Genomic DNA, 17741 nt, shown 5'->3' with positions numbered 1-17741 from the left:
GAGAATATTGGTTTGCTGCTACTTTATTCTGACATTTATTTGTTGTGAGCTGCAATTCATGAGGCTCAGTCAAGAACGGTTTGTAACAGCTGCATTGCTATTCTCCTATCCTTAACCAGTATGGCTGGGAATAGATTAGCTGGGCTTATTACAGTATGGCTGGAAAATAACCCCTTTATCTAAAGGCTATTAATGTTAGAAAGTCATTGGATGATGGATGAAAGCACTTCATGGTAAACAAAAATCCCTAGTATTGCAAGCTGGAGGATACAACATCATTACTGTTGAGTGTGTATGTAAGAGAGAGAGTGTCAGCAGTACTCCCTTCTACTTCCCAATGGTTACTATAGAAAATACTGTGGACACTACATTAGGCACTGAACTCTCATTTATCTGTATGCACCTAACTTCCATCTTTGAGGATCCTAGCTGAAGAGCCTGATTTTCATTTTACTAAGGCTGCTTTGTATAAACTACTTAGGCTGCTTTGGAAGTGTAAAGGGGCTTGAACGTGTCATACATGTAATGATCTAAGATCTGATCTACCAGTAAGGCAGCTGCTTTGAATTAAAGATCAGACTTGAGCCCCTTTAAAATTTTTAGCAGCATTCAGAACCAAAATCAGCAGAGAACTATTTCAATTTCCAATTGAGATACAGCAGAAATTTCACCACATTTCTCAATAGGAACCAGATCCAACACACATTGAAGTCAATGGCAAGATTTCCTTTGGCTTCAATGGAAGTTGGATCAGCCCTTAGATTTCCATCATAAGGGGTTGAAATCTCATGAACTAGTTTGAGATTTTGATGCAGTCAGATTTTAACCTGAACACTTACTCACCCTTGAATTCAAACCCTTATCTGAACCTAACTCCTATCCTGAACTGAACCATTATGTCTTAGCACGTATTTAATACATGCATGCCATAGATACTAACTTGTTGCAAAACACACAACTCATTAAATACATAAGAAATCAAATTCAGATCTCTTCAGCAATGTCAAAAACAAAGAACTTGCTGAGGTCATGCTTGCTTTAATAAGAAATAAGCCCATCCGATTTCACAGTACTATTGAATTATTGGATTGCTAATTGATGTTCAGTGATTGCTGGGTATTTGTCATGCATTTAACATAAGGCATTTCTAGAGCTGGAAGTTTTAATTTAGCCTTTAACCCCAAAAGGTTGGCTGCCATTCATGGGATAAATGTATCCTCGGATATTTACCAGCATGTGATATTATGGATTTTTGTACTTTGGAGACATAATCTCAGTGCAGCTGTGGGTTGGGGAGGGATTAAACAGAGGCTTTTAAAAACATCTTTTGGCTTCTCTGATCCTGGGGTCACCAGGATCTATAATAGCCTACAATAGAACCTAGATATGCGTCAGCTGGAGCAGTTCCACAGGGACTGCTCTGGCAGCCAAGGATCAGCCAAAATGCTGTGCTCCTCGGTCTCAACCCTTCCTTCCCAACATGTCCACAGCACAGAGTGGGAGTGACCTCGTGCCAGCTATGCTGCCTTTATTCCACCAGAGGATTCTCCTACATCTGGGGAATCCTTAGTCGTCCCTTTCTCTGAAGCATCTGACATTGGCTACTGTCAGAAACAGGATTTTGCACTAGATGAACCATGGTTATGTTTATGGAAATTGGTATGTACCTGTGTCTCTGTTTGCCGCAGTCTGTTGCTAGGACTAACTGGACACTGCAATGTTCAGGCAGGCTTTCTTATAAATGTGAACAATCTGGCTATTAACCCTCTGGAAACAAGATGAGGCTGTAACTGTCTGAGCTCATGAATACTTGATGTGGAAAGAGAACAATACTGCAGCCAAGCACAGAATGGTATTTACCAAAGCAAATTCGATATTTCATCCTGATTTTTTCCTTTTCTTATATAAATGACTGACTATTTATGGCCTGAAAGGGACTGCATTTAGTTACAAAGGGATTCTAGGGGTTGGGAGGTATGGAGAAGCTGTGTTCATTAGTGTAAATTATCCAGCATCAAATCGGATAGGTAAGATCTTTGATACCTTCTGATGGCTCCAAGTCACAAACCGCCTCATTCTGTCATTCATTTTCCATAGGGGCAACTTCTGCTCACCTTCAAAGAGGGGTGGAATTAGGACCAGAAACCACATTGCTATTTTTTTTTTTAAGAAGATGAAAGTGAAGAATCAACTGGATAATGCTTGTTATGGATGAATTCACAACATTCCACTTTGTTCTTTCAAATATTCTTAAATGACTTGTACTGACAGGTCCAAGTATAGTGGATGGGCAACTAATTTCTTTCTAAGGCACAGGCATTAAGTTCTGTATATAATCTCCCAGTTGAAAGTATATGTGTATCTAATATGAAAGTGAAATGACCATAGCCAGAGGGCGAGTAAGATGTCTGAGTCACGTTGGAGACCAAATTAAAAATACTATGCACTTTCTGTGTTTCCTTAATGGAGTATATTTGTAGTGTAGAAAACGTGAAAATGTATCATGTGAACAACCTTCCCCACCCCCTTTTTGTGTGCATTATATACCTATTTTACAGTAAAGGAGCAAACACTCTAACTCAGCTTATTTGATCCTACAGGGATATACCACAGCATAATTATTTCCATGGTAACAGGCAGTAATTCCATAAATAAAGGATTATTAGTTCATTACATGATCAGGACACAGCAGAAGAATCTGAGCTATAAAGATCTGATGCTCAGAAGTGCTGAGAGACAATAATTCCACTGATGTATTAATACGACAAATTTAAATTCCCTCCTTTTTCAAAAAGGAAGCAAAACTCCCGGCACTGAATGGGAGTTAGAATTTTTTTCCTCTGTTAAGTTGATTTTAAAAAAGCATGTGTTTGAAGCTGCTCCAAGCTTTGGAATGTAATCTTGGCAGAGATGGATTAATGGTCAGTGTGCAGGTGTAGAAGACAAATGGAATTTATCCCAGTGGCTCCATAACTTATTGCATGGCTATGTTTTTTCACAAGAATATTGCAATCAGATAATTGGGCTGTACATTTTAACAGAAGCAACCGCTGGAATTCATGTTGTAAAAGTGTTTCCATATCACTCCCCCAGTCACTCAGAACTGTCTGTCTAAAAGTGAATGTTGTTGACAATGTTTTCTAGGTGTATTTCCCCCTTTAGAGTTCGCTAGCTCCTGAGATGCTGGTCTGAGCCTACAAGAGCTAAAACACATTAAACTGCTGTTGGATCGATTGCTAAAATACCAGTCCACACATTGCAGTGTTCAGGCAGCATGAAAAGATTGTGTTTCTCCTTGTCTGGGGCTAAACACAGGCCCAGAGGGAGAAAGTAAAAGGGGGAAGATAGGGAAGGGAAGGAGTGGAGTATAGTATAGTAGTGCTGCCTTCCTGGCCCCAGAGACTAAGAAGTCCTCAAGGCTGGAACACCCAAGCTTTATTAGTGCCATCCCACCACCTTCTCACCATGTAAATAAACTACCTTTAGAGGATCTTTATTGTCCTACCCAAGTACACTTCAGTTAATAGCTTGTGCAATGAACTTGGAGGTATGGGTATATAAGGGATTGAGTCCAAGCCACAACTCCCTGCATCTTTATTTCTATCCTAAAACCTTATTCCATGTGTGTGCTGGGCAGGACTGCAGCCAGTGAAACTCGGAATGGAATAGCATTTACCCTGCAGCTTTTTGAAATCCAAGCAGAAACCTTTGAAGAAGATGTAAAAGTCATTAGTTCTGAACAGCGTGTGAAAGCTGGTGATTAAATCTTATGCAAAACGCAGACTGTGCTTTAAAATATATCAGGTATCTAAATTCGGAAGGAACAAAAACAATCCCCCAGAAGCTACAGTATGTCTTGAAACTACAAAGGGAAATCAGGCTGATCGGCCCTATGCTAGAGAGCTGAATGCTGATACAGTCTATTTCAAATGCTGAATAGGTTTCAGGAGAATTTAACTTCCTCACAGTAACTATAGCTGAGAGAGGGGGGAAGAGAAAAGAAATACACCTCTACCCCTATATAACGCTGTCCTCAGGAGCCAAAAAATCTTACCTCGTTATAGGTGAAACTGCATTATATCAAACTTGCTTTGATCCACCGGAGTGCACAGCCCCACCCCTCCGGAGCACTGCTTTACTGCGTTATATCCAAATTCGTGTTATATCGGGTCGCGTTCTATTGGGGTAGAGGTGTACTTTATGCAGAGATGAGGGCCAAAGAGTGGTTTTATGAACACAAGGCTTCCCAATGGCAAAAGAAGGGGAGTTATTTTGCTGTTGTGTGACATCTGCAGCCATCCAGGGTAGGAATGGTGGTAGGAAGCCAAACCACAAAGAAGTTAGACTTTATCAGTGGAAACACAGGGCTTTGTTTTAAAAGGTTATTAAGCAGAGTTTAAATTTCATTTCATGTGTCTAGGATTCTAAATCAGCGGTGCTCTAACATTTTAAAACTATAATTTTAATTAGTCTGTTGCACTCCATGTAATACAATGGCAGCAAGGTTACCTGCACACTCCTGCTTTCTTTGCTAGGCGAAGCACGTGGCTTGTGGCTCATGAGTAACAGCATAGCTGGGAGATTTGACACTAAAGCGGGCTTTGAATGGACTTTGGCTTAGGTCCCTCACAAAAACTGGAGATAGATAACAAATGGGAATTGTCAGGGATGCCATAATTGTTAGAACAATGATAAATGAGCCTGAATAAAGGAAGCTGACTCCAGCAATATTCCATCAACTGCTGCCTCTGTTTTAAACTGCTTTTAATTAGCAGCACACATGCAAATGAATCCAGATTATAAACCAGAAGTCCTATAAAAAGAAAACTACGCTTCTGCCCACCTGCCCTACTTACTAGAGATGGTGTAAGACTATTATTTTTCATATATTTCAGTGCATGCTAAATCTTATTTGCAGTGTGAATGTTATAGCTGTCTTAAAATTTAAGACAGATATCTCTTTCTTTGCAAATCAGGTTGCTTCCCTCCCAACCCTTTTCAAATGGTGCTTATGCTTTTCTTTTAAGGAAGCTGATAGGAAATATGGAAACTTCTATCACTACTCAGCCATAAAATTGTCCCTCATCTACCATAGGGATACCCAAATAACAGTTTGAAGGCCAAGTGCAGCCTACAGTAGCCTAAAAAGCACACAATGGCTGTCTGCTAGCGCTCTGTGTTTGTGTGTGTGTGTGTGTATATATATATATATATAATATATATTAGATTGGCAACATGGTCAGTGGAGATTGACTTTTATAGACAAGAGCCTTGTTCTCTAGGGCCTTGTTTTATGTTTTCCTTGCTGTCAACTCAAGCCAGAAACAGATTCTGTTAATATATCACACAAACTCCTGTATAAGCACAAGCAAATACTATCATTCAAAACGACATGGTTCTGTATGTTTGTGATCAGTGTATATATATATATTTTCCATGCATATTAAGTGTAGCCTTGTATCTCCTGGAAAGTTACCGTGGTGTTGCAAATTTTGGATGCTGTGTGCTATGCCAAGAGATCTAGGAAAAAATGTCACTGCCCTGTAAGCAGTTTAGATCTTGCAGTAGGGGGAGGGCTGAACTCCATGAATGGTACTCCTTCACAGATCTGCTGCAAGTAGAGAACTGTACATCAGTAGACATAATTTTGCTTTACAGCTGTTTTTTGGGGTGCTATGATAAGAGCAGTTGCCTTAAATGAACAACTTTTAGAAGACTAACTTGGTTTAAATCATAGAGTCTAAATACCAGAGATGGAATAGACCAATAAGTTATCCAGTCCTCTTCCCTTCTCATGCAGGTTTGTTTCTAATAGTACATTTGTTTCAAGTGTTCTGTCAAGTCTAATTTATATGTGTTAAGCAATAGGGTTCCCCCACCTCCTCCTGTGGCAGATGAAGAGTGGGTTTACTTTGTGGTTAAGGTAGTAGACTGGGACTCAGACTTGAGTTGAATTCCTGATTCTGCCCCAGAATTCCTATATGAATTTGAGCTAGTCCTTTAATCTCTCTGTGCCTTAGATCCACAGCTGTAAAATGAGAATAGTAATACTCCCCATTTCAGTAATTCTCTATTGTGTCGATTTAGATTTTAAGCTCTTTTAGTTAGGGACTCTCTCTTTTGCTGGTTGAAAATTTTCAACTGAAAAATTCTCATGTGAAAAAAAGGGGGTTTGTTGAAAACATTTTTTTTTGGGCAGGAAAAGTGTCCTAATTGATGGGAAATCTCAAAACAAAACTTAAAAAAAAATCATTTAATTTTTTTGAACTATAACCATACCTTACAGGCGACTATTTCTTGATTGCCAAAGCAGGCGCAAACAGCCTGTGCAGGTAAAGCAGTGAAGGAAATTTCACTTCTAGAATCCCTGTTCAGCTCTTAAGTACTTACGTGGCCCCTCTGTAGTATCTGAGCACCTCCTCACAGTCTCTAATGTAGTTTACCTCACAAGAGTGTTGTGAAGTTAGGAAGAACTTAATTTATCTGACTCCATTCCCCATCTGTTAAATAGGGGGTAAAGTGACTTGGCCAGGGTCACAAAGGAGAGTGGAACAAGGAATTGAACCCAGTCCTAAGTGAGTGCCTCACCATTGGCCGAGCTTTCCTCTCTTGGTCTTAGAATTGATCTTATTTTTGGGTCTAAAAGACTAGAGCCTTCTCTTAACTTGACTTGCAGGCTGCAAATACTTTGAGGCAAGAATTCCATTTTCACAGTGTCAGACTTTCTGAGTTACTTATTTCTTTTGCTGCCCACTCATCACGTTATCTTTTTGGATGCTGCTCTTGGAGAAACTACAAAGCTTTCTGATCAGATTGCACGGAGAAACCCATCTCCAGCTTTATGAAGAGTATTACTGATGTTGGTTTGGGGGCAGATTTGCAGGGGAGGCACTTCTACCTACAGTCTAAATTTTACCTCTAGAAGTGAAAAAGCTGTTTTGCTTGTTCTAAAGAAAAAATAAACTAAAGGCATATGGTGTTCAAGTTGAATTGACTTAAAATTGGACATGCTGTGGAGGGGCTGTCCAGCTATTGCTGATGTATAAAATTGTCAAATTGGTAGATTATGCTATAGTCTTTCAGCCTGATAGATGGATGTGTGTATCATTATTAGTGCTGTGCCAACTGATAAATTATACTGATCTGTTTGAGAGAGTTTAAGTATCTGGTGCCTGTGGGGCTGGAAGAGACCTACAGCTTTGAAAAAAGAGAGCAATTTCTAAAGACATCCTCTAGAGATGAAGATTTTGATTCATATGGCTGTATATTAAAGTTGTGCCTATGAGAAATATATCAATAGGCCAGAGACGCAGGAAACCTAAAGTAACACAAAAAGAGTATGCACACTCCAAAGGGGTCTATTTTGTGCTGTGAACCTGCTAAATTCACAAATAAGCAGCAGGAGTCTCAGAACAGCAGTGAGATTTGACTTCTCCCAGCTACCACACTAATTAGGTGCTAGGATACTAATCAGGATGATGCCTGTTTACAACAATGTTTTAAATGGGGTTACCTTTTATTTGCTCTCACAGATGTATGAGATTGATAGCACCGTTGAAAGCCAGGTATAATGCGCGCAGCCCACCCCTATTTATCATCACAGCTCTGTCAGGAAAGCTTCCATCATGCTCTGCAACATGCTACAACAAATGTGATTATTTCTATTACATTAGCATCTAGAGGCACAAACTGAGCATTATAGAAAATGCTATCCCTGCCACATAATACTGACAGTCTAAGTAGAGCATGCCAAGTAGGAGGGCTCAGTCCTACCTTTTAGCTCTCCTTTACTTTGTGGATTTAACTTTCTAGCACAGTTTCATATATATTTGTTTCTGAACCTGAGCAAGTTGCTTAATAAGCCCTTTCCATGTTTGTTTTGGTGGCTATTACAGGTAATGACAGACGTGTGCAGTGGCTGCATGGGAGTGATGGTGAGATCTGGGTCTGGATTATGGGAGACTCCCCAGGTGACAAGCCATATGAACAGATTTCTGAGGAACTAATGGCAGAACGAGCCAGGCAACAAGCACAGACGGAGGCAGAAGAACTATGGTGAGATTTTATGACTCTGAATTGATGGCCCATTTGACACAATGACACAACTATTGGAAAAACTGGAATAAAAAAAAATCCATATTTTTTTCATTTATTTAGAATTCTTTAGTGAAAAATGCCCCTTTCAAACCAATGTCAACTACTTCTGGTGGTAGGAGTGATGTTGAGATTAGGCTGGGTCTGATCATGATCTAAACTATTTACCTGCTCAGTTGGATTGTTTTTTAGTTTGCAATCTGCTTTTGGATGACAAATCAGAAATAGCTGCTGTAGTCAGGGATACAAATTTCTGACTGAAGTTTGGCACATAAAGCCTATTACTGAGTGGCTTATTTGCATGTTAGTATAATTGACTCAGGAAAGTGCCATTAACTGTATTTCCAATGGAGCCTATGACAGCTTTGGAATTGGTCAGAGGGTGTGTTGATGCCCAATGGCATTGAGAGATGAGGCCCCATGCAGATCTTGCTCTGTGGTAATGCTCTGAACAGGGATTGGAACAACGTGGTGTTGTTTCATATTTATTCTTTTTATTAGATTTTCTTAGAGTCAAAATATGCTGTTTCTGAATGTGGATGCTGCATATTTAACTTGGGATTCAGACATCAATCTGTGCTCAGCCTTTTACATTGTCACCAGTAATAAAGATTTTGCCACTGGAATTTAGCAGATAGCTTTGTTGATGTGTGAGGCAGAATAGATTTCAGATCACTATCCCATTGCTGCTTTGGCTTTGCATTGCTGACAAGAAATATCTGGTTTTCATCAGAAAAGGAAATAGCTATGGTCTGAACCAAAGACATCCAATGAACAAATTTCTGATTTTAGAAGGTGATATTTTTAGTCACTTTCCAAGACTGAAAATGTCTGTCCCTTGGGTGTGTGCTTGCAATTAGGCTTATTGTACTTCACTTGTTAAATACATTTTAAATTCTTTTTTCCATGTGTATTTTCCTAGACTCTTACATGAACCAGTTAGTATCACTGATAGTAAGAAGAATCTAGGCTTGTTTACTCAATAATAGTTTTTTCTCACTTCCTAGAGACTAGTCTCTAACTTTTTTGTTTTTTCAAATTCTTTTCTGAAGGAAGCAAAAAGAGGCTGAAATTACAAAGAAATTCCGGGATGCTATGGCTAAGGAGAAAGCCAAAATAGTGGCAGAAAAATGGAAAATAGAAACAGAAGATCGAAAAGCAGCCAAACTGATGGAGGAAAAAATTCAGGAGGAATTAAAGGTTTGCATGCAATCATCTTTAGCCTTCATATTCATTTTTCCCATATAGATTCACAACTCCTATCACCTGTAAGCATTACAATCTTTTCTAATGGAATGTATAAATAGAACCATTGTATTCATTAGAACAGCTGGGTGAATAACTTTAAATGTGTTGCATATCACATTCACAAATGTCACAACAGTGATTGCATAGGGTATTCAGCTAACAAATTCACGGAATTGGTTATAGATGCTGGATGAATAATAATAATAGGAGGGGAAAAACATACTTGAATAACTTTTTTTGAAGATGTTAGAATTTGTTAAAAACATTCCGTAAATATTTGATACGTAATTGGTGTATTTATTTAATCTCAAAATGCTTTCACTATTTTTTTTCTTTAATATAATGAGAAGCTGATTCTGCTCCAATTAAATTAATGGGGAAAACTGCAATTGATTCTGATTGAAGAAGGCTGTTTGACTAATTTTAGTTGTATTTTTCTATAACATCTTCCACGTGGTCAGTTCTTAATGGTCGTTTAACTCTTAGGGCACATCTGCGCTGCAGCTATGCTACTACAATGCTATAGTGTAGACTCATCAATGCAGGGGGTTTTCTGTTGATTAAGTTAATTCATCTCTCTGAGAGACGGTAGTTAGGTCAAGAGAAGAATTCTTCTATTGATATAGCTGTGTCTACTCTGAGAATTAGATTATCCTAACTACAGTGCTTGGGGCATGACATTTTTCATAGCCCTGAGCAACATAGCTAGGTTGATCTAATTTTTAAGCATACATGAGGTTTTAGTCTTTATCTCCTATTTTGTATTTATTTAATGTAGTTTTTTTCTTTGATCCCATTTCTCACGAAAAAGAGTTACATCCTCACTCATTCATAAGTAAACATGGTAGAGAAGGACTTGGTTGAAAATATACCTGGCTTTTGCCTGCAGATAAATTCACCACATTCATTCCTCTTAGAGATAGGGCTGATGTGTGTATTGTGGGAGTGCAGGAGTGGCAGGTAATATGGTCTGCTTGAGGATCCACAAGGAAACCCTTTGGATCTCAGGAGATCTGCATACAGCAGCTGCCTGACACATGGCTCTCATCTCCTCTTAGCATTGACACCTTGGTTATGCTCTCCCCCTCCCTGGGACTGTCCACAAGTCCCCATCTCCTCTAATGTGTAGAAACCATTGAGAGAGTTAATGCTCCTCACTATGCTACTCAATGCGGATCCTAGGGACGAAACATTCAGCTTTAACTCATGCAGTGATTTTTCTCATCAGTTATGGTCCTTTCCATAGAGGAAGGTGTGATGTAAATTGATGGTACCAAGACTCCTCTACTCATTGCCAGGCCAGATCACTAATTTCAGCTGGTCAGCTTCTGTAGTGTTGGGTGGGGGAGCCGCTAGTGGGTATGTGGAGTGTATCCTGTAGCCTCTTTTCACAAGGTCACTGATAATTTTGGTGCAATTAACTTGAATTTACACCTGTACTTACCTTGAAAGAGGAGAGACTTGGGCCCTTGGATCTTATGTCAATGTTTAATAATGAAACTACAACTTTCAGGTGGCTTTATTAAAGCATGTACTGTAAGCAGAATAACTCTTTGTGCAGCTCCACCTCTGCGTCTCAGAAAGCAAAGCCCTATTGAACTAAGACCCATATGGCCTTGCCCACATCACAAGTTGCCACTCAAGCTACACTGGCAGCTTCTAGAATAGCATTGCAGTTTGCTCAAATATAATGGAATGAAGCTCTTCAAACTTAGTGCTGCCCTTGTATATCAAAGAGGCCCATTGCAAAGCAGGGTAGCAAGTAGCCTCATGACAGCTTCATTGGTCAGCCAACATAGTTACATGCGTTTAGGGAAAATTAATTATTCTATTAGAAGCTTTTGGTACAATTTTAAAGTAATAGTGCCAGATTCTGCCCTCGCTTAAATTGATGTAAATCTAAAGGCAGTGAGGTGATTGGCCCTTGCTCCCACAATTCTTCTGGGAGCTGCGGGGTATCCCACACTCCGTAACAACAATTGTGCAACATGCTATGAGGCTGGAAGCACTGCAAGACTTACACTGGAGTAACTAGGGCGAGAACTTGCCCCTGATGCCTTTAACTTACAGTGGGAAAAGTGTTTTTGGTTTTATTTACTGTCCCATAACTCAAAAACATCTGAAGGGATTTTGTTTAAAATTAAACTAAGCAAAATTACTTTAAACCGGAAACCTACTTCAAAAGAAAATGTTCAGCCCCAAAGGTGAATGCTTCAGTTTGTGAAGACATGAGGTTATGGATGAAAATGCTTTTGCAATAGTAGCTTATTGTAGGTGCTACTAGCACCAAATATAAGTTATAGCATGTTGTTCTATTAACTTGAGGCCCCAATCTTGCAGTCAAATGTGCACCTTGCTAACATTGGCAGGTGAATTAACTTCGGTGGGCTCTGCATTGGCACAGTGTTCGGCCTGCATAGATCTGATTGCAGGATTGGCACCCTGTAATATAACAAATCGTTGCTCCCTAGACATTTATAAAGCATCTCATCAATCCCTAATCTGATTTTCTTTTAAGAGTAACACTTATGTCTAGTTTTATAGGTTTGCTTAAAAACAATAAAGACTCTTAAATGACTCTACTGCCTCACCAGATGGCAATCCTGGTCAGTTGTTAAGCTTTATGTTCTCTGGCATGTCCAGATCTTAACTTCCACTCCATTTATTCCTTTTGCAACCACCAAATTCAATATTTACACCAAGTCCATTTAGCAATAATAAAACTGAAAAGTAGGAAAGTGGCACTTAGCATTAAAAAAATATTGCTTTACTTACCTCTAACAAAATGAAGCAAATTTGAAAAAACAAAACAAAAACAGGCTGCAGTGAAAAAGGTGAATTGGTTAATAATCATAGAATATTAGGGTTGGAAGAGACCTCAGGAGGTCATCTAGTCCAATTCCCTGCTCAAAGCAGGACCAACATGAACTAAATAATCTCAGCCAGGCCTTTGTCAAGCCTTAAAAACCTCTAAGGATGGAGATTCCACCACCTCCCTAGGTAACCCATTCCAGTGCTTCACCACCCTCCTAGTGAAATAGTGTTTCCTAATATCCAACCTAGACCTCCCCCACTGCAACTTGAGACCATTGCTTCTTGTTCTGTCATCTTCCACCACTGAGAACAGCTGAGCTCCATCCTCTTTGGAACCCCCCTTCAGGTAGTTGAAGGCTGCTATCAAATCCCTGCTCACTCTTGTCTTCTGCAGACTAAATAACCCCAGTTCCCTCAGCCTCTCCTCATAAGTCATGTGCCCCAGCTCCCTAATCATTTTCATTGCCCTCCGCTGGACTCTCTCCAATTTGTCCACATCCCTTCTGTAGTGGGGGGACCAAAACTGGATGCAATACTCCAGGTATGGCTTCACCAATGCCGAATAGAGGGGAATAATCACTTCCCTTGATCTGCTGGCACTGCTCCTACTAATACAGCCGAATATGCCATTGGCCTGCTTGGCAGCAAGGGCACACTGCTGACTCATATCCAGCTTCTCATCCACTGTAATCCCCAGGTCCTTTTCTGCAGAACTGCTGCTTAGCCAGTTGGTCCCGAGCCTGTAGCAATGCCTGGGATTCTTCCTTCCTAAGTGCAGGATTTTGCACTTGTCCTTGTTGAACCTCATCAGATTTCTTTTGGCCCAATCCTCCAATTTGTGTAGGTCACTCTGGACCCTATCCCTACCCCCCAGTGTATCTACCTCCCCCCCCCCCCACTTTAGTGTCATCTGTGAACTTGCTAAGGGTGCAATTCATCGCATCATCCAGATCATTAATAAATCTATTCATGTTTGACTGTAATCAGTGAAATCCTGAAGAAATGTGCCTTTCATGAATGATTCAGGGGATGGAATGAGATGCAGATTGGTTAACAAGCCCACTTTAACAAGTTTAAAATATTTAACACCTCATTAATCATCCTTCTGTGATGATGACCAGACCATATTTAAAACAGTCTCTGAAAAGGGGAATAAAAACCTAAATGCCATTAAAGTTCCATCATCGTGAAGCATTTTGATTTGGGAAATTAAAGCTTGCAGTCCATTTTGCTGATGTGTTTAATTTCAAACCATCTTGCATCACAATTCCCCCTTTTCAGTTAGCTTTTATTCCTCTTGGCATATCATGGGACTCTAAAGTTGGCTGGACTAGATAAATTAGATTTTCACTTATCACAGTGAGTGATGATCCCTGTTTTCCTTTTGCCAATACTAATCTTGCCTTTCTTGGTGCTGCTTAAGCAGAGATGCATTTAATTTATGATGCCAGAGTCTAAGTGTTGACTTCTTTATTTTTGCAACTTAACGACAGCTACTCTTTTATGCACCTTTTGCAATGGACAAATAAGCGGGCCAATTACTGGCATTAATCTTATGCTAATTCACAAAGCTATGAGAGCATGGGCACCATTTTTTTTTACTGTGATCATTTGCTGCTGCTGTTTTTTGTTTTTGAAGAATGTTGCATAACAAGCGCATTGGCCCAAATGAAAGATGTGAGTTTCGGCCATCCAGGTGAGAGCAGAATTCTTCAGCTACACTTTAGAAATAACAGTGGTATGATTCTTTTAATGACGTCATCTGCTCCCCATTCCACAAGGAAATCTTAAGCTGTCATGCAGCCAGTTCACTCCCATTGAGGTGCCTGCCAGGAAGAATATCAACACAGCTGATTGCAAAGCTAGATTGGGCTTTTTGTTATGAAATGTTTGCAAAATGAAATGCATATTAACCAAAAATGTCAACTTTTTAAAAAAGCATTTAAAGACAGGTGGGTGATGGGACTTTAAAATTTATGGGATGAGTTTGATGCTGAAGAGCTAGGTATTCTGTGAGATCGTCATACTTGGATCACTGCTGAACAACTCAGGGCTTGTCTGTATAAGTCCATACAAGTCTGGGGCTGGGTGCTAAACATTCCCTAATGCGCTTTGATTTACTCTGCTTTGAAACAGGAGTAGATCAGAGCACACTAGGGAGTTTCTAGTGTGTAGCAGCAGAGTCCGCATGGCCAGATAGTGTGTGGCATGCTAGTACAAGGTAGACTTACACCTCATTTCACTGCTCACTAACTGTTTGTATAGACAAGCCCTAACTCGTGATTTGAACCAAAACTATTCAGGGAAGAAGAGAAAGTTAATTAAGGCATTTCCCATTCAGGAAAGCATCTCTACTCAGGACAGCATTTAGGGTACATTTAGGGTAAGGCATGTGCTTAAATAACATTGAAATCAGTGGGATGTGAAGCATGTGCCTAAGTTCTTTCCTGAATCAGGACCTGACACACTATGGGCATGATTCTGCAGATACTGACTACCAGCCGCAGAGTTTAGCAATGAGTAGTCACATTGAATTGTATGTCACTATTCATGGTACAGTCACTATGGTGCAATACTGTAAGGGGTTAAGCACTCTCTGACCTGATCCAGTGAAGCAATTAAACTCACTCTTACTTTGAAACATGAGAAGGGTCCCACTGATGTAATGTGGACTACTCACTTTTTTAAAGTTAAGCACATGCTCAGGGGCTTTGCTGGGTCAGGCCAGAGTGCTCGGTGCCTGCAGCATTAAGCTCTATACCCAGTAATTATCATATGTAGGTGTGATGCTGGCAGACTAGGTGCTAGCTCATGCCAAGGCTCCAGGCCTCACTGAACACTTACAAAGGCACAGTTGGAAACCAGTCTTGTTTACCTGTGTGTTAGCGTCATCAAAATAGACATTAGATGTTAAGTTGATCAGAGTATGTTTAGTGTTTAGACTTTATAAAATGTTTGTAGGATGCTGCATGTATTGATCTCAGTTATTATCTCTCTGTAGCCAACGGTATAAAGTTATAGTGAGTGTTTGCATTATAAACCTCTGTAATTGTGTAACTCAAACAGGAAAAGAAGCATTGATTGAGGTGTAATGCTTGTCCAGCACCCAAGATAACCCACTGAAGGCAAATGACGTATTTGTGCAGCATTAAAGGACAGAGACTTTGTTGATTGCATTCCTAAATCCCTCCAGGAAGGAGAGACCTGCACATGAACTCATTCCGTTAGTTTTGGACTCCAGAGTGGAGGGGATAAAAATCCCTGACAAGGAGAAACACAATCTCTTTCATGCTGCCTGAACCCTGAGGGGCAAGGATTCCTAAACATAAGAATAGAGATCCCCATGTTGCTTGACATGGGTTAGCCCTGAAAGACATTCCGTGCTGACAGATTATACATCTGTTACCTTTTGAAACCATCTGGAAAAAGGCATGAACAGTGAGGTGGCAAAATTTGCAGATGATACAAAACTACTCAAGCTAGTTAAGTCCCAGGCAGACTGCGAAGAGCTACAAAAAGCTCTCTCAAAACTGGGTGACTGGGCAACAAAAGGGCAGATGAAATTTAATATTGATAAATGGAAAATAATGCACATTGGAAAACATAATCCTAACTATACATATACAATGATGGGGTCTACATTAGCTGTTACCACTCAAGAAAGAGATCTTGGAGTCATTGTGGATAGTTCTCTGAAATCATCCACTCAATGTGCAGCGGCAGTCAAAAAAATGAGCAGAATGTTGGGAATCATCAAGAAAGGGATAGATAATAAGACAGAAAATATCATATTGCCTCTATATAAATCCATGGTATGCCCACACCTTGAATACTGCGTGCATATGTGGTCACCCCATCTCAAAAAAGAGATATTGGAATGGAAAAGGTTCAGAAAGGGGCAACAAAAATGATTAGGGGTATAGAACGGCTTCCGTATGAGGAGCGATTAATAAGACTGGGAAAAGAGGCGACTATGGGGGATACGATAGAGGTCTATAAAATCGTGAGTGGTATAGAGAAAGTAAATAAGGAAGTGTTATTTACTCCTTCTCATAATATAAAAACAAGGGGCCACCAAATAAAATTAATAGGTAGCAAGTTTAAAAACAAACACAAGAAAGTATTTTTTCATGCAACGCACTGTCAAACTCTGGAACTCCTTGCCAGAGGGTGTTGTGAAGGCCAATACTATAATGGGGTTCAAAAGGGAGCTAGATAGATTCATGGAAGATAGGTCCATCAATGGCTATTAGCCAGGATGGGCAGGAATGGTGTCCCTAGTCTCTGTTTGCTAGAAACTGGGATTGGGTGACAGGGCATGGATTACTTGATGATAACCTGTCTGTTCATTCCCTTTTGGGCCACCTGCCATTGGCCACTGTCAGAGGACAGGATACTGGACTTCATGGACCTTTGGTATGACCCAGTATGACCGTTCTAATATTATGTTCAAAGACAGAACTCACTTGTTATGTTGCCTGCTTTAATCTGTAAATAACTCTTATTCCTTTTTCCTAACTAATAAACCTTTAGTTAGTTTTATTACAGGATTGGCTACCAGCGTTGTCTTTGGTGTGAGATCTAAGGTACAAATTGATCTGCGGTAAGTGCCTGGTCTCTTGGGACTGGGAGCAATCTGAATATTTTGTGATTTTTGGAGTACGTGACCATTTATCACTAAGTCTAGTTTGCCTGGGTGGCAAGATAAACTGGAGTTTAACCATCTAAGGGGATGGTTTATGACTCCATTATAAGACTAAACTGTGACTTTCAAAGTACTACATTTGTTACTGGGTTGGTGAAACATACAGCCAGTGTGGGGTGTCTGCTCTATTTTTTGACCATCTGCCCTGAGGTTGGCACTCTGAGTCGTGAGCCACTCCAGACAGTGAGACAGTAGGATTCTGGCATATGACAAGTAACTTATTGCTGGGGCCAGGGATCAAATTTATCCATGATGTAACTCTGTTGAACTCAGTGGGTTCACCAGGGATGATTTCGGTGTGCTCTCCCTTAATCACAGTAATTTAGTAATACCTACCTAATAGTTCTGATCAATAACTCTGAGCACAAAGAGAAGAAAATCTTAGTGCTTTTTTTGTTCTTTAAGGAAGACCTTTTTCATCCAACTGCCTTTTTAGCTGTGACAAAAGTTAGTGAGCTGTCTAGTTTCTGCTGGGCAACACTGAGGGTATCCCTATCCTGTATTTGGGAAAGTTTTTGATATTTCATCATTAGAAAAGTAATATTTTCCTCATTTAGCCCAATAATAGTTGTGCTAACTGGTTATCTTTATTTAGGATATTTGCCAAGAAGTAGCATCTAGGTCTGATATTTTCCACAGGAAAGTAGATTTACAGGACACATTTGAGCCACTAATGAAAAGAATAACTTGCATTTCATATAGCTCCTTACATGCTGAAGGAATCCCAGTATGCAAGGATAACTATCACCAGTGATATGTAGCCACTTCTTGGGTGAAACACAGCAGGCTAGATTCTCAGCTGCTGTAAATCTGAGGATTTAAAGCTCATGATTTGGCCTTATAATATGGAACAGACTGCCTCAGGAGGTTGTAGAAGCCC

General features: G+C 40.0%; 1 protein-coding gene across 2 annotated transcripts in view; it reads left to right on the top strand.

Moving 5' to 3' along the window:
- The window catches only part of SH2D4B (SH2 domain containing 4B), a 127831-nt gene that overhangs the window by 6568 nt on the left and 103522 nt on the right, over window positions 1–17741 (top strand). For both annotated transcript variants that reach the window (XM_065408394.1, XM_065408395.1), the window contains exons 2-3: window positions 7896–8055; window positions 9147–9294. In XM_065408394.1, the coding sequence (XP_065264466.1) occupies window positions 7896–8055; window positions 9147–9294 (308 nt within the window). The remainder of the gene's footprint in view (window positions 1–7895; window positions 8056–9146; window positions 9295–17741) is intronic.

The sequence above is a fragment of the Emys orbicularis genome, chromosome 7, assembly GCF_028017835.1.
Source record: "Emys orbicularis isolate rEmyOrb1 chromosome 7, rEmyOrb1.hap1, whole genome shotgun sequence".
Lineage (NCBI taxonomy): Eukaryota > Metazoa > Chordata > Testudines > Emydidae > Emys > Emys orbicularis.
Note: the sequence above shows the minus strand (reverse complement) of the source record. Positions and strands in the feature narration are given on the sequence as shown.